The 17,518-nt window shown below is 38.6% G+C and overlaps 1 protein-coding gene across 1 annotated transcript in view; it reads right to left on the reverse strand.

The window, feature by feature from the left end:
* nfat5 (nuclear factor of activated T cells 5) overlaps nt 1-17,518 on the reverse strand; it is a 136,902-nt gene that overhangs the window by 14,843 nt on the left and 104,541 nt on the right. The window contains 6 exon segments of the mRNA XM_033035729.1: nt 1,621-1,881; nt 1,883-1,887; nt 4,685-5,356; nt 5,359-7,132; nt 12,054-12,205; nt 17,289-17,360. Coding sequence (XP_032891620.1) covers nt 1,621-1,881; nt 1,883-1,887; nt 4,685-5,356; nt 5,359-7,132; nt 12,054-12,205; nt 17,289-17,360 — 2,936 coding nt within the window.

The following is a 17,518-nucleotide window of genomic DNA, read 5'->3' on the forward strand; positions in this document are numbered from 1 at the left end:
AAGTGTGTCCAATCCATTTTCTCCTTTGAATTTGTAAGTCAATGGGCTCCTGGCTTGTTTCTTTTCCACAGGTTCCACATTGCTTACTGTCGGACTGGTTCAGTTTAACTTAGGGTCAAACATTTTTTTAAAACGCAGCAAAAATATTAACAGGAAATATTAATGGGCATTGGGAGAAGATCAAATTAATGAGGGAGAGTGTGAAGATATTTTTTTAAAAGCAACTTTTCATTGACTAATCTGATTAAATTATTCCTCGTATTAACTAAAGGAAATGCAGTGGATGTTTAAATGGAATTTCGGAAAGCCTGATTTGCAAAATAAGGTCTATAGGGTTAGTGGCAGGCTTGATGGATAAGAAATAGGCTCCATATGAGAAAGGATGGAGTCATATTAGATAGATGCTTATCCTGACTGCAAGATAATATTGGTATTTATTTAGTATTGTCACGTATACTTGCAGGAGTGGTAAGCAGTAAGACCAATGGAACGAGTAGATACGTGAGAGAATAAATATAATATGGAGAAGTGTAAAGTCATATATTTTGTCAGAAAGAATGATGCAATATAGACAAAATGCAACTATTCCATGGGTGCACAAACAGAGCATTTGGATGTACATGTTTCTAAATCTTTGACAATGACAAGCCATATTGAGAAACTGATTAGTAGAATGCAGGTCATCCAGGTACTTGAGTAGGGTACAGGAGAACAGAGCTGAACAAGTATTGGGCTACAAATAGAGAGTGTTTCCAATCTTGATCACCACATTTCAGTAATGATCTAAAAGTCATAAAGATGGTACAGACAAGATTACTAAAATGGCTTTCTCCTTGCAGCAAAGACGCTGAAGGGAGATTGGATACACGAGTTCAAGATCATGAAAGATTTAAAGTTTAGAGATATAGCATAGAAACGCGTCCTTCGGCCCTGCAAGTCCACATCGACCAGCAGTCACGCGTACTCTAATTCTCTTCTATACACTAGGGACAATTTTCACACTGGAAGCCAAGTAACCTACAAGTCTTTAGAATAGAGTCATAGAGTGATACTGTGTGGAAACAAGCCCTTCGGCCCAACTCACCGAACAATTTCCCAGCTACGCTAGTCCCACTTGCCTGCGCTTGGTCCATATCCCTCCAAACCTGTCCTATCCATGTGCCTGTCTAACTATTTCTTAAACGATGGGATATTCCCAGCCTCAACCACCTCCTCTGGCAGCTTGTTCCAATCACCCACCACCCTTTGTGTGAAAGAGTTAGCCCTCGGATTCCTATTAAATGTGGGAGAAAACCAGAGCACCTGGAGAAATCTACAGGGAGAACGTTTAGATGGGATGAACAGAAGTAATGGGTTCTCCTTTGCAGATTATTGAAGAATATGGGGGCACAGATTTAAATGGAGAGGCAAACATTCTGCAGATGCAGATACAAAACTGGTCATGATCTGGAACTCTCTGTTCATTTAAGTCATGAAAATAGGCAATCAGGAAAGGTGAAATGTTATACCTACAAGTACATACCTGATTTATAATTCAAGGCTGAGGCTAAAATAAAGCTTTTATTTATTCATGACCAACTCATGCAAAGTGCCTTTATACAGTATCCAAATTTGTCCTACCTATGGATTAAAAGAGCTGCTGATGTTTCTTCCCTGGTTCTGTAATGAGACAAGGATGTCATCAATTTTTTCCATGTTCTGTTCAACAGGAATGGTAGATGATAGTTGCCTCGTGTCAGCCATCTGCTGTGAGAGAAGTGGAGAAACGGCTTGTCCTTCGGCCTGCGCTTGCCCCGACTGGTTTATCACAAGCAGCTGATCAGACAAAGATGGTCCAGTTGAGCATTGCTGAGACACATTTGTTATGCTCATCAATTGTCCCGCAATCTGTATTTAAAAAACACAAAAACCTGAGTATACTTCTTTGTGCAATAAATGCTATTGTTACATTTGTGCACTTTAGGATCCAAAAACATTTCCAAAAGAAGAACCTTATTAGTATTAAATTACATACGAAATAGGAGTAAGGATACGCCAACAGGGCATTTGAGACTGTTCTGCAATTTGAAAAGATCACAGCTGATCTTCTTCAACTAAATATTCCCAACTAATTTCCTGGCTTCCCCGGGATCCAAAACTCTATTGATCTTATAGAAACACATAAAATTCTTAAGGGATTGGACAGGCTAGATGCAGGAAAAATGTTCCTGATGTTGGGGGAGTCCAGAACCAAGGGTCACAGTTTAAGAATAAGGGGCAAGCCATTTCAGACTCAGATGAGAAAAAACTTCTTCACATAGAGAGTTGTGAATCTGTGGAATTCTCTGCCATTGAAGGTAGTGGAGGCCAATTCACTGGATGTTTTCAAGAGAGAGTTAGATATAGCTCTTAGGGCTAATGGATTCAAGGGATATGGGGAGAAAGCAGGAACAGGGTACTGATTTTGGATGATCAGCCATGATCATATTGAATGGCGGGGCTGGCTCGAAGGGCCGAATGGTCTACTCCTGCACTTATTTTCTATGTTTCTATGTCTACAAACACAAACAGAAAATACTAGGAGTACCCGGTAGGTCAAGCAGCACCTGTGGAGACAGTAAGGGAGTTAACAATTCAAGTTGATGACCTCTCTTTGGAACAAGGAAAAGTCAGAAATCAAAGTTCCAAAGATGGGTTAATCATAGAGGGAAAAAAGATAATGTCCTTGACAGGGAGAGAGAAAGTGACAAGTGGTGATGGTGTTGGCTGAGAGGGTAATCATCAGTTTTTCCAGTTTGTTACAGAACTAGATCTGATGAAAGGTATCAATCTGTAACAGTAACTCCCATTGTTTTTCTTTCCATCAGTGCTGCCTGATTTGTTGAGTGTTTCTAGTAATTTCTGGAGTTCAGATTTCCAATAACTGCAGGATTTTTTTGAATTTTATGAGGATATTGAAAATCTGCTATAATGACTCTCTTTCTCATTCACATGCACTTTGAAAGTAGCAAGAAATTCTATAGCAGATTGTTGCAAGAGTGAGAATATTTGTAAGCAATGGTCTGACTGGATTTAGGACTGCTACTGGGGGTTCTAAAACAGAATACTTTTTTTTTTGCAGAAATACAAATTACTACATGCAAAGCCTTTCCTTATCAGAGACGCTGGAAGTTCAAGTAATTATCTATCAATTGCAAATGCAAAAACTATAATTCTGCAACTGAGCAAGAACATAAACCACTGAAAGAAGGGTCTCGACCCGAAACGTCGCAATTTCCTTCGCTCCATAGATGCTGCCTCACCCGCTGAATTTCTCCAGCATTTTTGTCAACCTATAAACACTTAAAGCCCTGTACAAGTTCATTCCAAGAGCTCTCCAGAGTTTGCCCCGATTCAAACTCAGAGATTTACGGTAATGGCCACTCATCGGTACTCGGGGCTCTCGTGGACATTTTTCAACATGTTGAAAAATCTTCACATCTTCCCGTGCTTACCTGCCGTTAGCGAGTCTTCCCGAGTACCTGCCGTTAGCGTTACGAGCCGCTAAGAGACGTCCCCGAGCTCCGACGTGCCCGCTACATTCATTCTCCGTGCTTACCACGAGTTTGATTTTTTTTAAACTCGAGAGAGCTCTTGGAATGAACTCGTACCGTGGGACAGGGTTATTAGATATTTTGTTCAATCCAGGATTCTTTCTTCAAGTTTAGTATTTGTATTTCTCATGATGAAGGACTTTATTTTGGACTGTAAAGAGCGAGTAACATCAGGTGAGACACCGTGCTGGTTTCTCCTGCTGCCTGAAGATCCCACTCTACTCTCCATGATTCCAGCACAAAAAAAGAGCAATATTATACCCTTATCACCTGATCATATCTTTCAATGATTGGATGAGTTGAATATGTGAAGGATGATACCAAGGCTGAGCTTTGGAGATACACTGCTATTATAGAAGATCTTGCATCAACTTGATCACTAATGTTTCAATATGCTTTATGTTGGTGGGAGATGATGATGTCCTTGCGAATGCTGGAATGATTCTAATCTCAGTAAATCATCCTATACACTCATCAGTGTAGATAAGAACATTTTGAAACAGAGTGGAGAGGATTTTTTCTTAGTTATTAAAAATGTAGATGCCTAATTTTGGTATTCAGTGATTATTTTACTGGATTGGTGATCTGGTGGATTGGGTTAACAATCTGGAGACATGAGTCCAAGGTACACGACTGCAATTGTTTAATCAATCAATCCTAAATCAAAAAGCAGGTGTCAGTAATGAACGGCCTGAGACAACTGGATTATTGTACAACAGAGGGTCGACAACACCTGCAAAACTTGAGGGAAAAAGGAAAGATAAAGAAAACACATTATATTTTCAAGAGTTATCTTTCTGAAGTAACTCAGCGGGACAGACAGCATCTCTGGAGAGAAGGAATGGGTGACGTTTCAGGTCCAGACCCTTCTTCAGACTGAAAGTCATGGGAAAGTCTCGAAGGGTCTCGAACCGAAACAACACCCATTCCTTCTCTCCAGAGATGCTGTCTGTCCCACTGGGTTACTACAGTTTTTTGTGTCTAACTTTGGTTTAAACCAGCATCTGCAGTTCCTTCCTACAGTACATTATCTTTCTGAAATTGGGTTGGGTAAAATATAACTTTGGCAGCCAAATAGTTTAAATTCATTCATGTATTTAAGTTACACTTACCATTTTGAATTCCAAACAAATATAAGCCCGTTGGTTGTTGTGCTGACGTAGGTGAATTCTGAAGCTGATTCATGGTCCCATGGGGGTGAAAAAGTGTATTTTGTTGCTGGCCTGATACAGATGTGTTGTTTTGAAGTACGGGGACATTATTTTGAGGATTAAACACATTAGACTGCTGTATATCTTGTTGATTCATGTTATTCTGTAATGCAGACATTGAACTTTGAGATATGAACAGTGTCACTTGCTGATTTTGGGTGCCTCCTGAGCTTTGAACAAGCTGCATTTGAGGCTGACCATGAAAAACGGACGACTGTTTCTGATCTCCCTGAGACGTCCCATTATTCTGAAGTGAAGAAACCGTAGTCTGGTTTTGGAATTGTATGGATGATTGCTGTTCTTGATTAACTGACACCATATTAGGCTGAGTATGAAAAAGTGTTTGGTTCTGTTGCTTTTGGGAAGTTAAATTTGTATTCATTGCAGGCATGGAATTCTGAGAGTTGAAAAGGATGTTCTGCTGTTGTTCCTGGGAAGCTAAGCTGTTATTTAATGAATTCTGAGAATTAAATAGAACATTCTGAGGTTGGTCTTGAGGTGAAGGGCTGTTGTGAAGTGCAGCTATTGAATGTTGGGTCTGGTAGATAGATGCTTGCTGATTTTGGGGGAAGTGTTAGTTTGGGAAGAGGATAAGGCCACTTGATGTTGAAAAAGGTTCTGCTGCTGTTGTTGCTGTTCTTGAGCAATCATGTTATTCTGAATCTGAGATATTTGTGCCTGGGTCTGAAAGACATTCACAGATTGTTGCTCTGGGTTTCCTGAACTCTGGAGTGTTGGAATTGTGCTCTGTGGTGAATAAAAGCTGACTTGTTTTTCTTGTGAAATGTTGTTATTTTGAAGAGAAGGCAAAGAGTTTGGGGAAAGAAAAAGAGTGCCCTGTTGCTGATCTTGGGCGATTGACGAGCTTTGGAGAACTGCCAAAGAGCCTTGAGAATGAAATAATGCTGACTGCCCTTGGTCTTGGGAAGCAGCAGTATTCTGATGTTGCAGAACAGTGTTAGGGCAGTGGAAAAGCCCAGACTGTGAATGACCTGCACTTTGTACTTGATTTAGGGAATTTTGTGGATGGAATAGTTCTGACGATGGATGGGATTGCTGAAGGAAGTTTCCAGGTTGACTGGACATCATTTCTCCACTCTGCTGAAAAATCCCAGTTGGTTGTGATGAGCCACCAGTTTCAACATGGATAATGCCATCTGCATTTGAAAATAAAGTTACTTGAGGCTGATTCTCTCCACTCTGTTGCAACTGCACAATAGAGTCAAACATATCCGTTTGCCTCTGGTTGGGCTGCACTGATGTGTCCTCCACAGCAACCATAGAATTAGAGCACTGATAGATACCTGATGAAGATGTTTGCTGCTGTGGATTTCCTGCATTTTCATTCCCAGCTACTGTTGTAGTGGGTGAAAATAATCCGCTGTGCGGTATCTGATGTTGGTTTCCATCACTGGTTTGAATAGACAGAACATGAGAAGTTTGCTGAAAGATATCAGATTGTTGGAGGCTTCCATTTAAAGAGGATTGGTACAAATCTGACTGCAGTTGTCCTGATCCTTGACAAATGTTCTGTTGCAATCCCAACATCATGTTTGTTGAGGATTCCAACACTTGTTGATTTGACAATGAATTCTCAGGTCCAGAAAGAACATTGTCAGATCTAGGGAGAGACGAGTTATCTGAATTTGAGAACAGATCTCGGGGGAGATTGTTCTGCATTGCACTTACTTGGTGGAACATCCCTGCGTTCATTTGCTCTTGCACCTGTTCCACAGGTTGCTGCATCGTCTCAGACGGGCTGGATCCAGTAAATAAGACGGAGGCCAACTGTTGCTGAGTCGCCTCCAAAGTCCGTTGAACAAGACTTACATTGCCACTTAAGGCATTTTCAGAATTTGTCTGAAAGTTTCCCGATTGCATAGACTGCAAAGCATTTTGCAACTGTGATGCATTGCTGCTCTGTTGGAAAATATTGGGTGAATGTTCTTGGAGTGCCTGGGTCTGCGACTGCTGTTGCTTCTGTTGCTGTTGCAGTGATGACTCGGGCATTTGGGATAAGGATACATCGGACTGCAAAATGTCTCTTGGTTGTACTTCTCTTGAATCTAACAGTAAGCCAGTATTGTGAAACGGGGATGGTTGCTGAAGCAAGCCTTCATTATTCTGAACCTGGGTGGTACATTTTGATGTTTGAAATGTACATGGCTGAGAAATGTCTTGCTTCCGTACGGCAGATAAGTCATCTGTGCTTGGAAACACATTTGATTCAATTTGTTGGTGCTGATCACTGTCTCCTCCTTGCCTTGAGGCAGATCCAGAGAATGAACTCCCAGTTGTGATGTTTGAAGAGATTTCTAAAGACTGCTGTCCAGCTCCCATCTCTTGATTCTAAATAAAATAAATGAAAACAAGAAACTAAAACAAAGCAATATTAAAATTATAACCATACCTTACTTATACTGCTTGTGTACTGTTTTATAAAGAATTGGAAGACCTTCATATTCTTGACATTTAATGCATGCTAACATGCAAAAATAAATTGAAACCATGAAAAAATAAGCTTGCAATAACAGATTTGGAAATGGTAAAACACATTGTGTGAATTAAATACAGTAAATGGAAGCCTGTGAACTGTATGAATGTACGATCAAATACATATGCAGTACATTATCCCTCTTTGGCTCAATTATTGAGTTAGATTGTGAGCATGTAAAATTGGGTGGGGTTGGAAGGTGAGTATGCAGTGTTGCTGCTGGAGTTAAACAAATATCTCGACAATTTCCCCCAGAATAATAAACAGGATGATTTGGCAGATAGTGTAGACTAAGGGATCAGAAGATGGATCCACAAAACTGAAGCTAAGCATTGAGTACAACTGATATAGCAATTGGAATAAATGCAGTCAGAAAGATCACTAAAATCCTGACCATAGCACCCTGGAATACGAAATTGCCCAAAGGGGCACGAAGAGAGGAATCATAACATGATGACCGTGGTGAGTTTTATATAGGTGGAAGATAAAACATATTAAACTGTAAAACAAATAGCTTTTTCTAGAGACTGCTCAGAAGGGATGGGACATAGGGAGGGACAATGTGGTAGCTGTGGAGGACTTCAGACTCTGTTATAAAATAAGGAGTGACATGGATAGAATGCCATAAAAAATCCTAGGAACAAGATGAAATCAGGCATTCCCTTATTGCAGGTAAATAGAAAACCATTTCCCTTTATTGCGGATTAAATGAAAGCTAAAATATGCAAGAGTAATTAAACCATGAGAAATGATAAACGTCTGAAAAAAACATTAAAGCAGAGGTTTATGAGCCATTTAAACATTCAGGAAAAAAATCCAAAGAATTGCAGATGCAAATTCCATTTGGGGATTAAACAAAAGCTATTACTGAAATTTATCTCGCAGTCCTAATTGTCTTGCAGCTAAGTTCTAAAGCGAGGGGAAGCGGTGGTGAATGAATGCCAGGAAATACAAGAAGTATGCTTGGTGAAAAAAAATTATAAAGCACATATTAGCAGAGAGTGTAGATTAATGGTAGAATTAAGAAATATAAATGAATTTAAGATTTAATGGCCCCGTCAATAAAGCAGGAAATTTCTTCATTGATTCCAGAAGTTTGCTGAAACAAGATGCTCACGAAGAATCAAAGTAATGTGGCCTTGGCAGAAATGTTTGTATCTTCCTCATCTATGGTGCAGTACTAGAAGATTGTAGTGTAGCTAATGTGGTGCATTTATTTAAGAAGGGTTGCAAAGGCAAGCCAAGGAACAATAGACCAATGAGCCTAACATCAGTTGTGGAAATGTTTCTGAGAGATAGAATGTATCTGCATTTGGAAAGGCAAGACTGATTAGGGATCGTCTGAAGAAGGGTCACCCATTCCTTCCATCCAGAGATGCTGCCTGTCCTGCTGAGTTACGCCTGCATTTTGTGTCTATCTAGGGATTGTCTGCATGGTTTTGTATGTGGGAAATTGTGTCTCACAAGGTTGATGGACTTTTTTTGAAGAGGTGACCAAGATAATTAGTTAGGACAGGGCGGTTGGTATCATCAAAGTTTTTGACAAGTTCCGCATGGGAGGCTAGTCCAGAAGATGAGATCACATAGGATCCAGGCGAGTTACCAAAAAGATGGAAAACTGGCTTGTTGGAAGGAGTCAAAGGGTGGTAATGGAAGGTTGTTTTCAGATTAGAGGTTTGTGACCAGTTCTGCGCAGCAGGGATCAGCGCTGAGTCCCCTATGTTTGTCACATATATTAACAATTTGAATTTTAATGTAGATGGCAAGATCAATAGGTTTGTGGATAACAACAAAATTGATAGTGTGATAGACAGCCAAGAAGGGTGTGAAACATTACCTACAGGATCTCGATCGTCACAATCTAGCAATGGAAACCAGATGGAATGTGCGGAGTGATGCATTTTGGGAAGTTAAATCAGGCCAGGGCATACCCAGTAAATGACAGGGCCTTGATGACTGTGATAGAACAGAGACCTAGGGGTCCAAGTACATAGTTGCCTGAAAGTGATAGGGATAGAAAAAGTAGTGAGGAAGATGAATGGCAAGCTTGACATCACTGAATAAGGTATTGAGTATAAGAGTTGGGAGCGTCATGTTTGCAGCTGCACAAGATATAGGCGAGACCACTGGAATATTGTCTGCAATTCTAGTTGTCATGATATACTATGATTATGCTAGAGAAGGTGCAGTAAAATTTCACAACTATGTTGCTGAGACTGGAGGGCTTGTGTTATAAGGAAAGACTGCATAGGTTGGGATTGTTTTCCTGGAGTGAAAGTGGCTGAGGGGTGACCTTGTAAAGAATTATAAAATCATGAGTGGCATAGATAAGGTGGATATCACAGTCTATGTCCCTGGGTGGAGGGCATTGGTTTAAGGTGAGAGGGAAGGACTTAAAGTGGACCTGAGAGGCAAGTTTTTCCACAGTGGGTATATGGCACAAGCTACCAAAGGCAGGTATAATGACAAGGTTTATGCTATTTGGAGAGATTCATGGATAGGAGAGGTTTCGAGCGATACAAGCCAAATGCAGGCAAATGGGACCAGCTCAGGAAGGCATCTTGGTTGGCATGGATGGATTAGGCCCGAGGAGCTGTTTCCATTTTCTATAACTATGATTCTAGTGGCCTGGAACAGATTTAGTTAACTGGATATATCTAGTAGAACACAAAACATGATCAAGTCATTGTTGTTTGGGAAGGAAAAAGTGCCAAACAATTATTAATATTCCAGATTTAGATAGGCTTTCAAGACAAGTTAACAGAGATTGTCCACAATAAACTGGACAAATACGCAAATTAGTGGACCGAAGGTTGAGAAGTTTAGTGTGAATTAATAACAAATGAAGAGGCCTGGGAAAGAACAAAACTAAAAATTATAAAAAACAAAAGTGATGGAAATGCTCAACAGGCAAGATATAATTTGTGGAAAGTGGCTTAATTACTTCAGGTTAAGGATTTTTCATCACAATAATATGATGAAATAAAATCAAATTGAAGTGTTAATTTTATTCCTTTCTCCACAGATTCTGCCTGACCTGTTGAATAATTAAACCATTTTCTGTTGTGATTGCCAGCATCTATACTATTTTGCTTTAGTAATCATTAATAAATGTGACTTTTACAGATAACCATGTGTTCACCTTATGGTTGGTAAATATAAAGTTATTTTTCTTTCTCAGGGGCAATAAAGGGAAGGATACAAAAAACAAAAAACTCTACAAGCTATAAATAGGAATATGGAAGCATAATATCTAAATCAATCAGGTTTTAGTTTTATTTGAAAAATAACTGAGGAATAATGTGAGACTGATGAAAAACGGTTAATTAAGATATATCCAGTGAAAACAAGAAAGTAACAAACATGCATAATTATTTATTTTGAAGAGATAGGGTCTCAACCCAAAAGGTCACCCATTCCTTCTCTTCAGAAATGCTGCCTGTCCCACTGAGTTACTCCAGCATTTTGTGTCTACCCATTATTTATTTTGAATACTGTTGGAATACTAGATTCTATATTTCTGGACTTGAATACAAGGGGATAGAAATTCTGCCTCAATACTAAGACCCGATCAGACCATATTTGGAGTATTATGCACAGTTCAAGATACCACATCTTAGGAAGATGTTTTGGTTGTGTAGCATAGATTTAATTGAATGATACCAAAGCAAAGTGAAGCCAAATTGAACATACCAAAGCTGTGTTCATTTCATTTTAGAAGGTTAAGGAGTGATGTTTTTTCAGTTTTCAAACCCATTTTGAGGAGCTGACATAAGATTGATTGACAAACGTTATCTTTGCTGGGTGTCAATCTACTGGTTAGGTTCAAGGGGGACATCATTATTTTTAGGAATGGTTAGGAAACATTTATACATGTCAAATCATGGTAACAGTTTGAAACTTTTCATGAATGGTAAATGATTCAAGTTGTGTCGCTAATCTTAAATCTAAGATTTGAAAAATTTAGTAACCAGAGGTAATAAATCATATGGGCAAAGACAGACTAAAGCCCTGTCCCACGATGCGAGTTTACCAAAGAGCTCTCCCGAGTTTAAAAAAAAAAAATCAAACTCGTGGTAAGTACGTAGAATGTACGTAGCGGGTACGTCGGAGCTCGTGGATGTCACATAGCGGCTCGTAATGCTAACGGCAGGTACTCGGGAAACGCGGTAACTCGTGAAGTTTTTTCAACAGTGTGAAAAATGTCCAAGAGTAAAAAAATACTCGTGATGAAGTACCACGAGTTTGATTTTTTTTTTTTAACTCAGGAGAGCTCTTGGGTAAACTCGCATCGTGGGACAGGGGCTGAAGACAACAGATAAGCCTATAACTTCACTTAATGGCATAACAAACAAGGCGTTAAATGGCCAACTTTCATTGCTTTGTTTCTGATTCAGTACTGTCAGAAGACAAAACATCTTCATATGAAGCCAGATATCAAAATTAACTGGAGTTATCACTTAAAGACTAGGTGATGATTTTAACCACACAATGGCAAACTTGCCACAAAAATGGAAAAAAAAAATCTAAAATGTGAACCTATTGTTAAGAGACAAAAATACAAAATAACAAAAAAAATTATGGAAGATTATACAAATCATCATATGTATGATTATCAAGTCAAAAATAACAGAAACTAGTATCATTAGAGGTGATACCACGGAAAATTGCAATAACAGGCAGTATATACTGTAAGGATATAAAGCTGCACAGCCTGTAAGTTTATGAAAAATACCCCCAAAATGCATTTCTAAATGTTGAAACAAAAGATTGTACTTTAAAGACTGCAGATGGTGTCTGATTCGATATCAGGTCCATTGTAATGGTTTCTTCAATCTTCACCACAACAGGTGGCAGAAGTGGTGACAACAAGGCACTGGGAAGATTTGGCTCGTCTGGATTACAGCCTGTGACTTTCGCTACTGCAGCTAAAAAAAAACAACGTTATCAAACTTTTGCCGCAAAAGCCCTGTACTGATCAAAATTAACACGTAAACGTAAGGAAAAGTGAATAAATCTGTTATTTGTGCTCTAACATATTTCCAAAGTTTTGTACACATTAATTGTATTGACTGTAAATCGACCTTACATTTCCTGTGTACACTCACAATGAAACATTTTATTTGATTACAGAAAATATTTTACTTTTGGGGATGATGCTGAAATTGTGACCATCATCTTAATCATTAATACTATTGACATTAACCAGATTTTATCTAGTACTACTCATTTTTATTAACATCAGTGGGCCAAGTCTGATGATTTTTTTCAGCTTGACCTCATGCTTCCTTCAATGATGTGTACACGGAAACCAATGTCCTTTTGAATACCAACCACCTTTCAAACAATCCCCACTTAATAAGTGTTCCACCCTCTTATTTTTTTCTACCTAGCAGACTTTATACATTATACTCCATTTGCCATGCCATTGCCCATTCACTTAATCTGTCTATGTCCGAAGAAGGGTCTCGACCCAAAACGTCATCTATTCCTTTTCGCCAGACCTGCTGAGTTACTCCAGCTTTTTGTGTCTATTTTCGGTTTAAACCAGCATCTGCAGTTCCTTCCTATACATGTATCTCTTTGCATCCTTGCACCCCCTTCTCTGCAATCTAAAATATGATTGTTTTTAAAAAACATTTCCAGATCCTGTTTCTCCATCTTGGGCTCTCCATGCTTAATACACTTGCACCAATACAGGGATCACCCAACACATTTAAGTGAAGCATGGGAATGATAATCGAGAGAGTGGGAAACCTGGGAGGGAGGAAAGAAAAAGAGAGTGGGAAGGAAAAAGAGTGGAGAGAGGTTCTGATGAAAGGTTATCAATTTGAAACATGACTGTATTGCTGTCTTTACATATAATCTCCAGTATTTACTATATTTATATCGGTGGACAAAGTAAGTCCCCAAGAATACAATTGAAAAACTGTAAGAAAGCAATAATCTATTGACTCAGGCCTACAACATAGAAAAGTATAAGAACCTCTGCTACAGAGATTAGTTACTGCTGTAATAATGTTATTGGCTAATAACCTCTTCCATTTCCTGTTGATTATATTTAGAAATAATAATCAACTGACCTACACAGGCAAACAATTAATTTCTATATGCATCATGGCTTTCCAGGTAATCACAAATGGTATTCTAGCTCAAGGACATAATAATACGTTATATGTTTTTTTTTTAAATTTAAAAGCTTCTTATATTTGTCAACCACGTATAACTAACCATGAAAAAAAAACTTTTGACCAGTATACTTTTCAGTTACTGAAAGATGCCAGAGCCCACTAACAGAAGCATCAACATTTATCAGAATGGCAATTAAGAGACAGCCTGATTATTTGTCTTCACAGGGCACTGCGGGCTAAATTTACAGTTAAAAAAATCCATGTTCCTTTAATTAACATAAAATCTGCTAGTGTAAGCATTTATATGTTCAAACGGTACAATCAACACAAACAGTGGGAAAGATTGGCATCTTCAAAGGGTCATGGGTATACTTAGAAAACAAATGTTTTGTTGGCCTTTACTGTAAGGGGACTTGAGTATACTCAGCTTTAATGAGCCTACACTTGTATAGTTTTGCTGTCCTTATCTGAAGGAGAGAGCTGCTTGGGTCACAGTCGCAAAGTCAGGGAAGCCATTTAGACCTGAAATTGAGGGAGATTTCTTCCCTAAGATGATGGTGAATCTTTGGAGAATTGGGGAGGCCCAGTTATTGAGTTAATTCAAAACAGCGGTCAAGGGATTTCTGAATTTCAAGCGAATCAAGGGATTTGGAAGGATTGCAGAAAAATTATACTGTAAAAGATCACCCATGATCTTGATGAATGGCAGAGCAGCCAAAGGGCCACCTGCTCTACTCCTAATTCTTATGAAAAAATACACTGTCAAATGAATAAAATATCAATTTGAAATACCTTCTAGAAGACCTCACCAATACTAACGTGTTAATGTCTTAAGAAGGGTCCCGACACAAAACCTCACACATCCAGAGATGCTGCCTGACCAGCTGAGTTACTCCTGCACTTTGTGTCTTTTTTTGTAAACCAGCATCTGCAGTTCTTTGTGTCTCCAATGTGTTAATGATCAGATAAGATTTTAGGAATGTTGAAAGAGGGACACTAGGGAGAACTCCCCTGCTTACTGCAAAGGAGAGATTCAAGATCTTACATGCCCACATGGGACAGTTGGCTGGACCTCAAGTTGAATCCTCTAAAGAGTCCCAAGAGTGAAATACCGCCTATCCGTCCTTCAGAGATGCTGCCTGGTCCGCTGAGTTACTCCAGAATTTTGTGTTATATACCTTCTCTGAAAGATGGCACCTTTAACAATGTAATAATTCTTAATTTCTGCACCGGAGTGCCTTCCTTAATTTTTGATATTGAATCGTCGAAGACATAACCTTCAAATTCATGTGCATGAATGCTACCAGATAGTGCTGATGCTGGTTGACTCATCACAGTAATCAATCTCAAATGGATCTCCACATGAAAAAAAACTTTTGCTTGAAGCTGAAGATCCTCGATGAACTTTCCCTTCCAGGTACGCTCAAGTTATTCAGTAGGCATGACAAAATTTAAGTTGTCAGGAAGGATTGTTGGCGTAGAAATTCCAGAGAGTCTTAATAGCTGTTGTCCAACAAGTCAACTTTTTAGTTGTATTCTTATTGTGTTGAGATAGTGTATACAGAACGAAAACAGGCCCTCAGGCCCAACTTGTCCATGCCGATCAAGATACCCCACCTAACCTAGTCCCATTTGCCTGCATTTAACCCACATCCCTCCGGGTGTATACATAACAGGAACTCAGCGGCTCCAATCAGTCTGAAGAAGGGCCGCCTGTCCATTCTATCCCCAGAAACTGCCTGATTAGCCGAGTTCCTCAAGCACTTTGTGTTTTACTCAAGAGAAAAACCTGGAGGATTATGTGCTATGATCTTTGAAGGTGGATGGACATATTGAGAGAGCCATCATGAATGGGTATATTGTGCATACAGTGTTTAAATTACTGGTCCAGATATCCATAATCCAGATATCTTTCAAATCTTATCGTGATACATGTGAAATGGAACTTTATTTAATAATTGGAAATTAAGAAAAATAAGAGTCATTAAAAATTATGAATACAGAATTAGCAGATTGTTGTTAAAACCCATCCGTTTTACTAGTACTCTTCAGGAGAGGAAATTTACCAAGCTTACTGTGTCTGGCCTATAGAAATACCAAAATCTTTATTCAGTGTCACTCTGTTCTCATACTTCTTTTGCTAGACTTTTCTGTTAAATTGCCTTCAAGTCATTGTATTTAGTCCGGTGCTTACTTAAAGAATTCACCTGCCCTTCATCATAGAATGATCTTGCATGTCTGTGACAATCATGGTGACAATCTAAAGGAATCCTATGTACCTGCATAGGGTCGATACCCCGCTATTCCTTGCCTGTTCATGTTTCTGTCTAAATGCCTCTCAAACATTGTCCTCATGCCTGTTTCTACTCCCCCCTAGCAGTGTGTTCCAGGCACCTCTAGACCTGTGCCTGTGTAGCACATTCTGTGCAAAAACAATCTTACCTTGCAAATCGCTGTTATAGTTTCCACATTTCACCTTAAACCTATGCACTCTAGTATTTGACAATACCACCCCGAGGTACCTCGGAGTACCTATTCTATCTGTACCTCTCATAATTTTACGGTAGGTTGCCCCTTAGTCTCTGATTTTCCGGAGAAAATAATCAAAGGCCTCCTTATAGTTAATACATGCCAATCCAAGCAACATCCTGGTGAATCTCTTCTGCACCCTCTCCAAAGACTTCATATCCCTCCAATAAATATGGTGAACAAAACAGCACACAATACTTTAAACGTGGCCTAACCAAAGTTTTAAACAGTTGGAAACATAACTTCCCAATTTTGTATACTCCATACCCCGACCATTGAAGGCAAGCAGGCCGTACACCTTTTTAACTATCCTCCTACTTTTATTGTCACCTTCAGAGAGTTATAGACTTGCAACCTAAGATAACTGTACAGTAATATTCCTGAGGGACCTGCCATTTACTATGTACAGGTGAGCCTCATGTTACAATCATTTGGGTAATGGAAATTTGCCTTTACGAAATCCACAAATTGATACCAAAGAAATCAGGGATACAGATACAAAATTTGTGTGAAAAAAGGACAAGATTAGTTTATTTCCAACTCGCTTTTCTTGAATCATGTGCAGATGACATGGCTTTGGAAACAAAGGTAAACAAATCAGTACTTTCAAAATTATTTTTGTTTGAAAAACAGTATTAAATAATCGCCTTCAGTAATCTTAAATATATTTATACTATGATTGCAGAATGGGCAGTAAAAAATGGAACGTGAAGAATTGATTAAAAATAAAGAAGAAAAATAAAGAAAATAAAGAATTGATTAAACGTATTATTGTCTCCACGTCAGATATTCAAAAGCAGTTTATAAAGTTTGACCTTGAACTAGTGCCAATGACAAATCATTTATTCAAACTGCAGTAGCCATAATGATGTTATTTGAATATAAACTACTGACAAACTAATGCTTTAGGGCAAACCTTCCACAACTGAATTCTCTTTACCCAGATAAAATAAATAAATGCATCCTACTTAAAACTTATTTTAGTATATTTTCTCCCTTTAGCAAGTGCTTCTAGAGAGTATATATGGACAACTGCAGAAACTGTGATAATCTCTCTGTGAAATAAAGTCAGCATTTTTATACTGAAATGATCCATGTTCAAATTTGTGGTTAACTGGTAAAGCATGATACAAAGAAGAAACCTGTAAAGAGAGTGAAGGGGGCATAGGAACCCCTTAGTTAATCATCAATGTTCTGTTGCTTTTGCACATTGCTATTGCCAAAAAGTTACTTCTTTGCATTTTTAAGTTTTTGACCTACACTTTTAAATTTGACAGTCAGTAATGGGAAACCAGAGCCTGACTGCACAGGCAATTTTACTGCATTTTTATGTATAAAAAACTCATTATACCTTTCATTGCTTCGTCAATGGAACATGGTTGTACACCAATTTCTTTCTTCACAATGATATCTGATGAGTTTGCTAAAGTGTAAACAAAATACACAGATTTTTAAAATTGTCACCTTTTGTTTAGTTTTCTTTCGTCAAACATTTCAAATTTTAACTGTAAAGATTCCTCATCTAATTTTTCAGACCGGTAAGTAAATCATGAAGATTAAGTTACCGCATATAATATTAAA

The sequence above is a fragment of the Amblyraja radiata genome, chromosome 17 (assembly GCF_010909765.2).
Source record: "Amblyraja radiata isolate CabotCenter1 chromosome 17, sAmbRad1.1.pri, whole genome shotgun sequence".
Lineage (NCBI taxonomy): Eukaryota > Metazoa > Chordata > Chondrichthyes > Rajiformes > Rajidae > Amblyraja > Amblyraja radiata.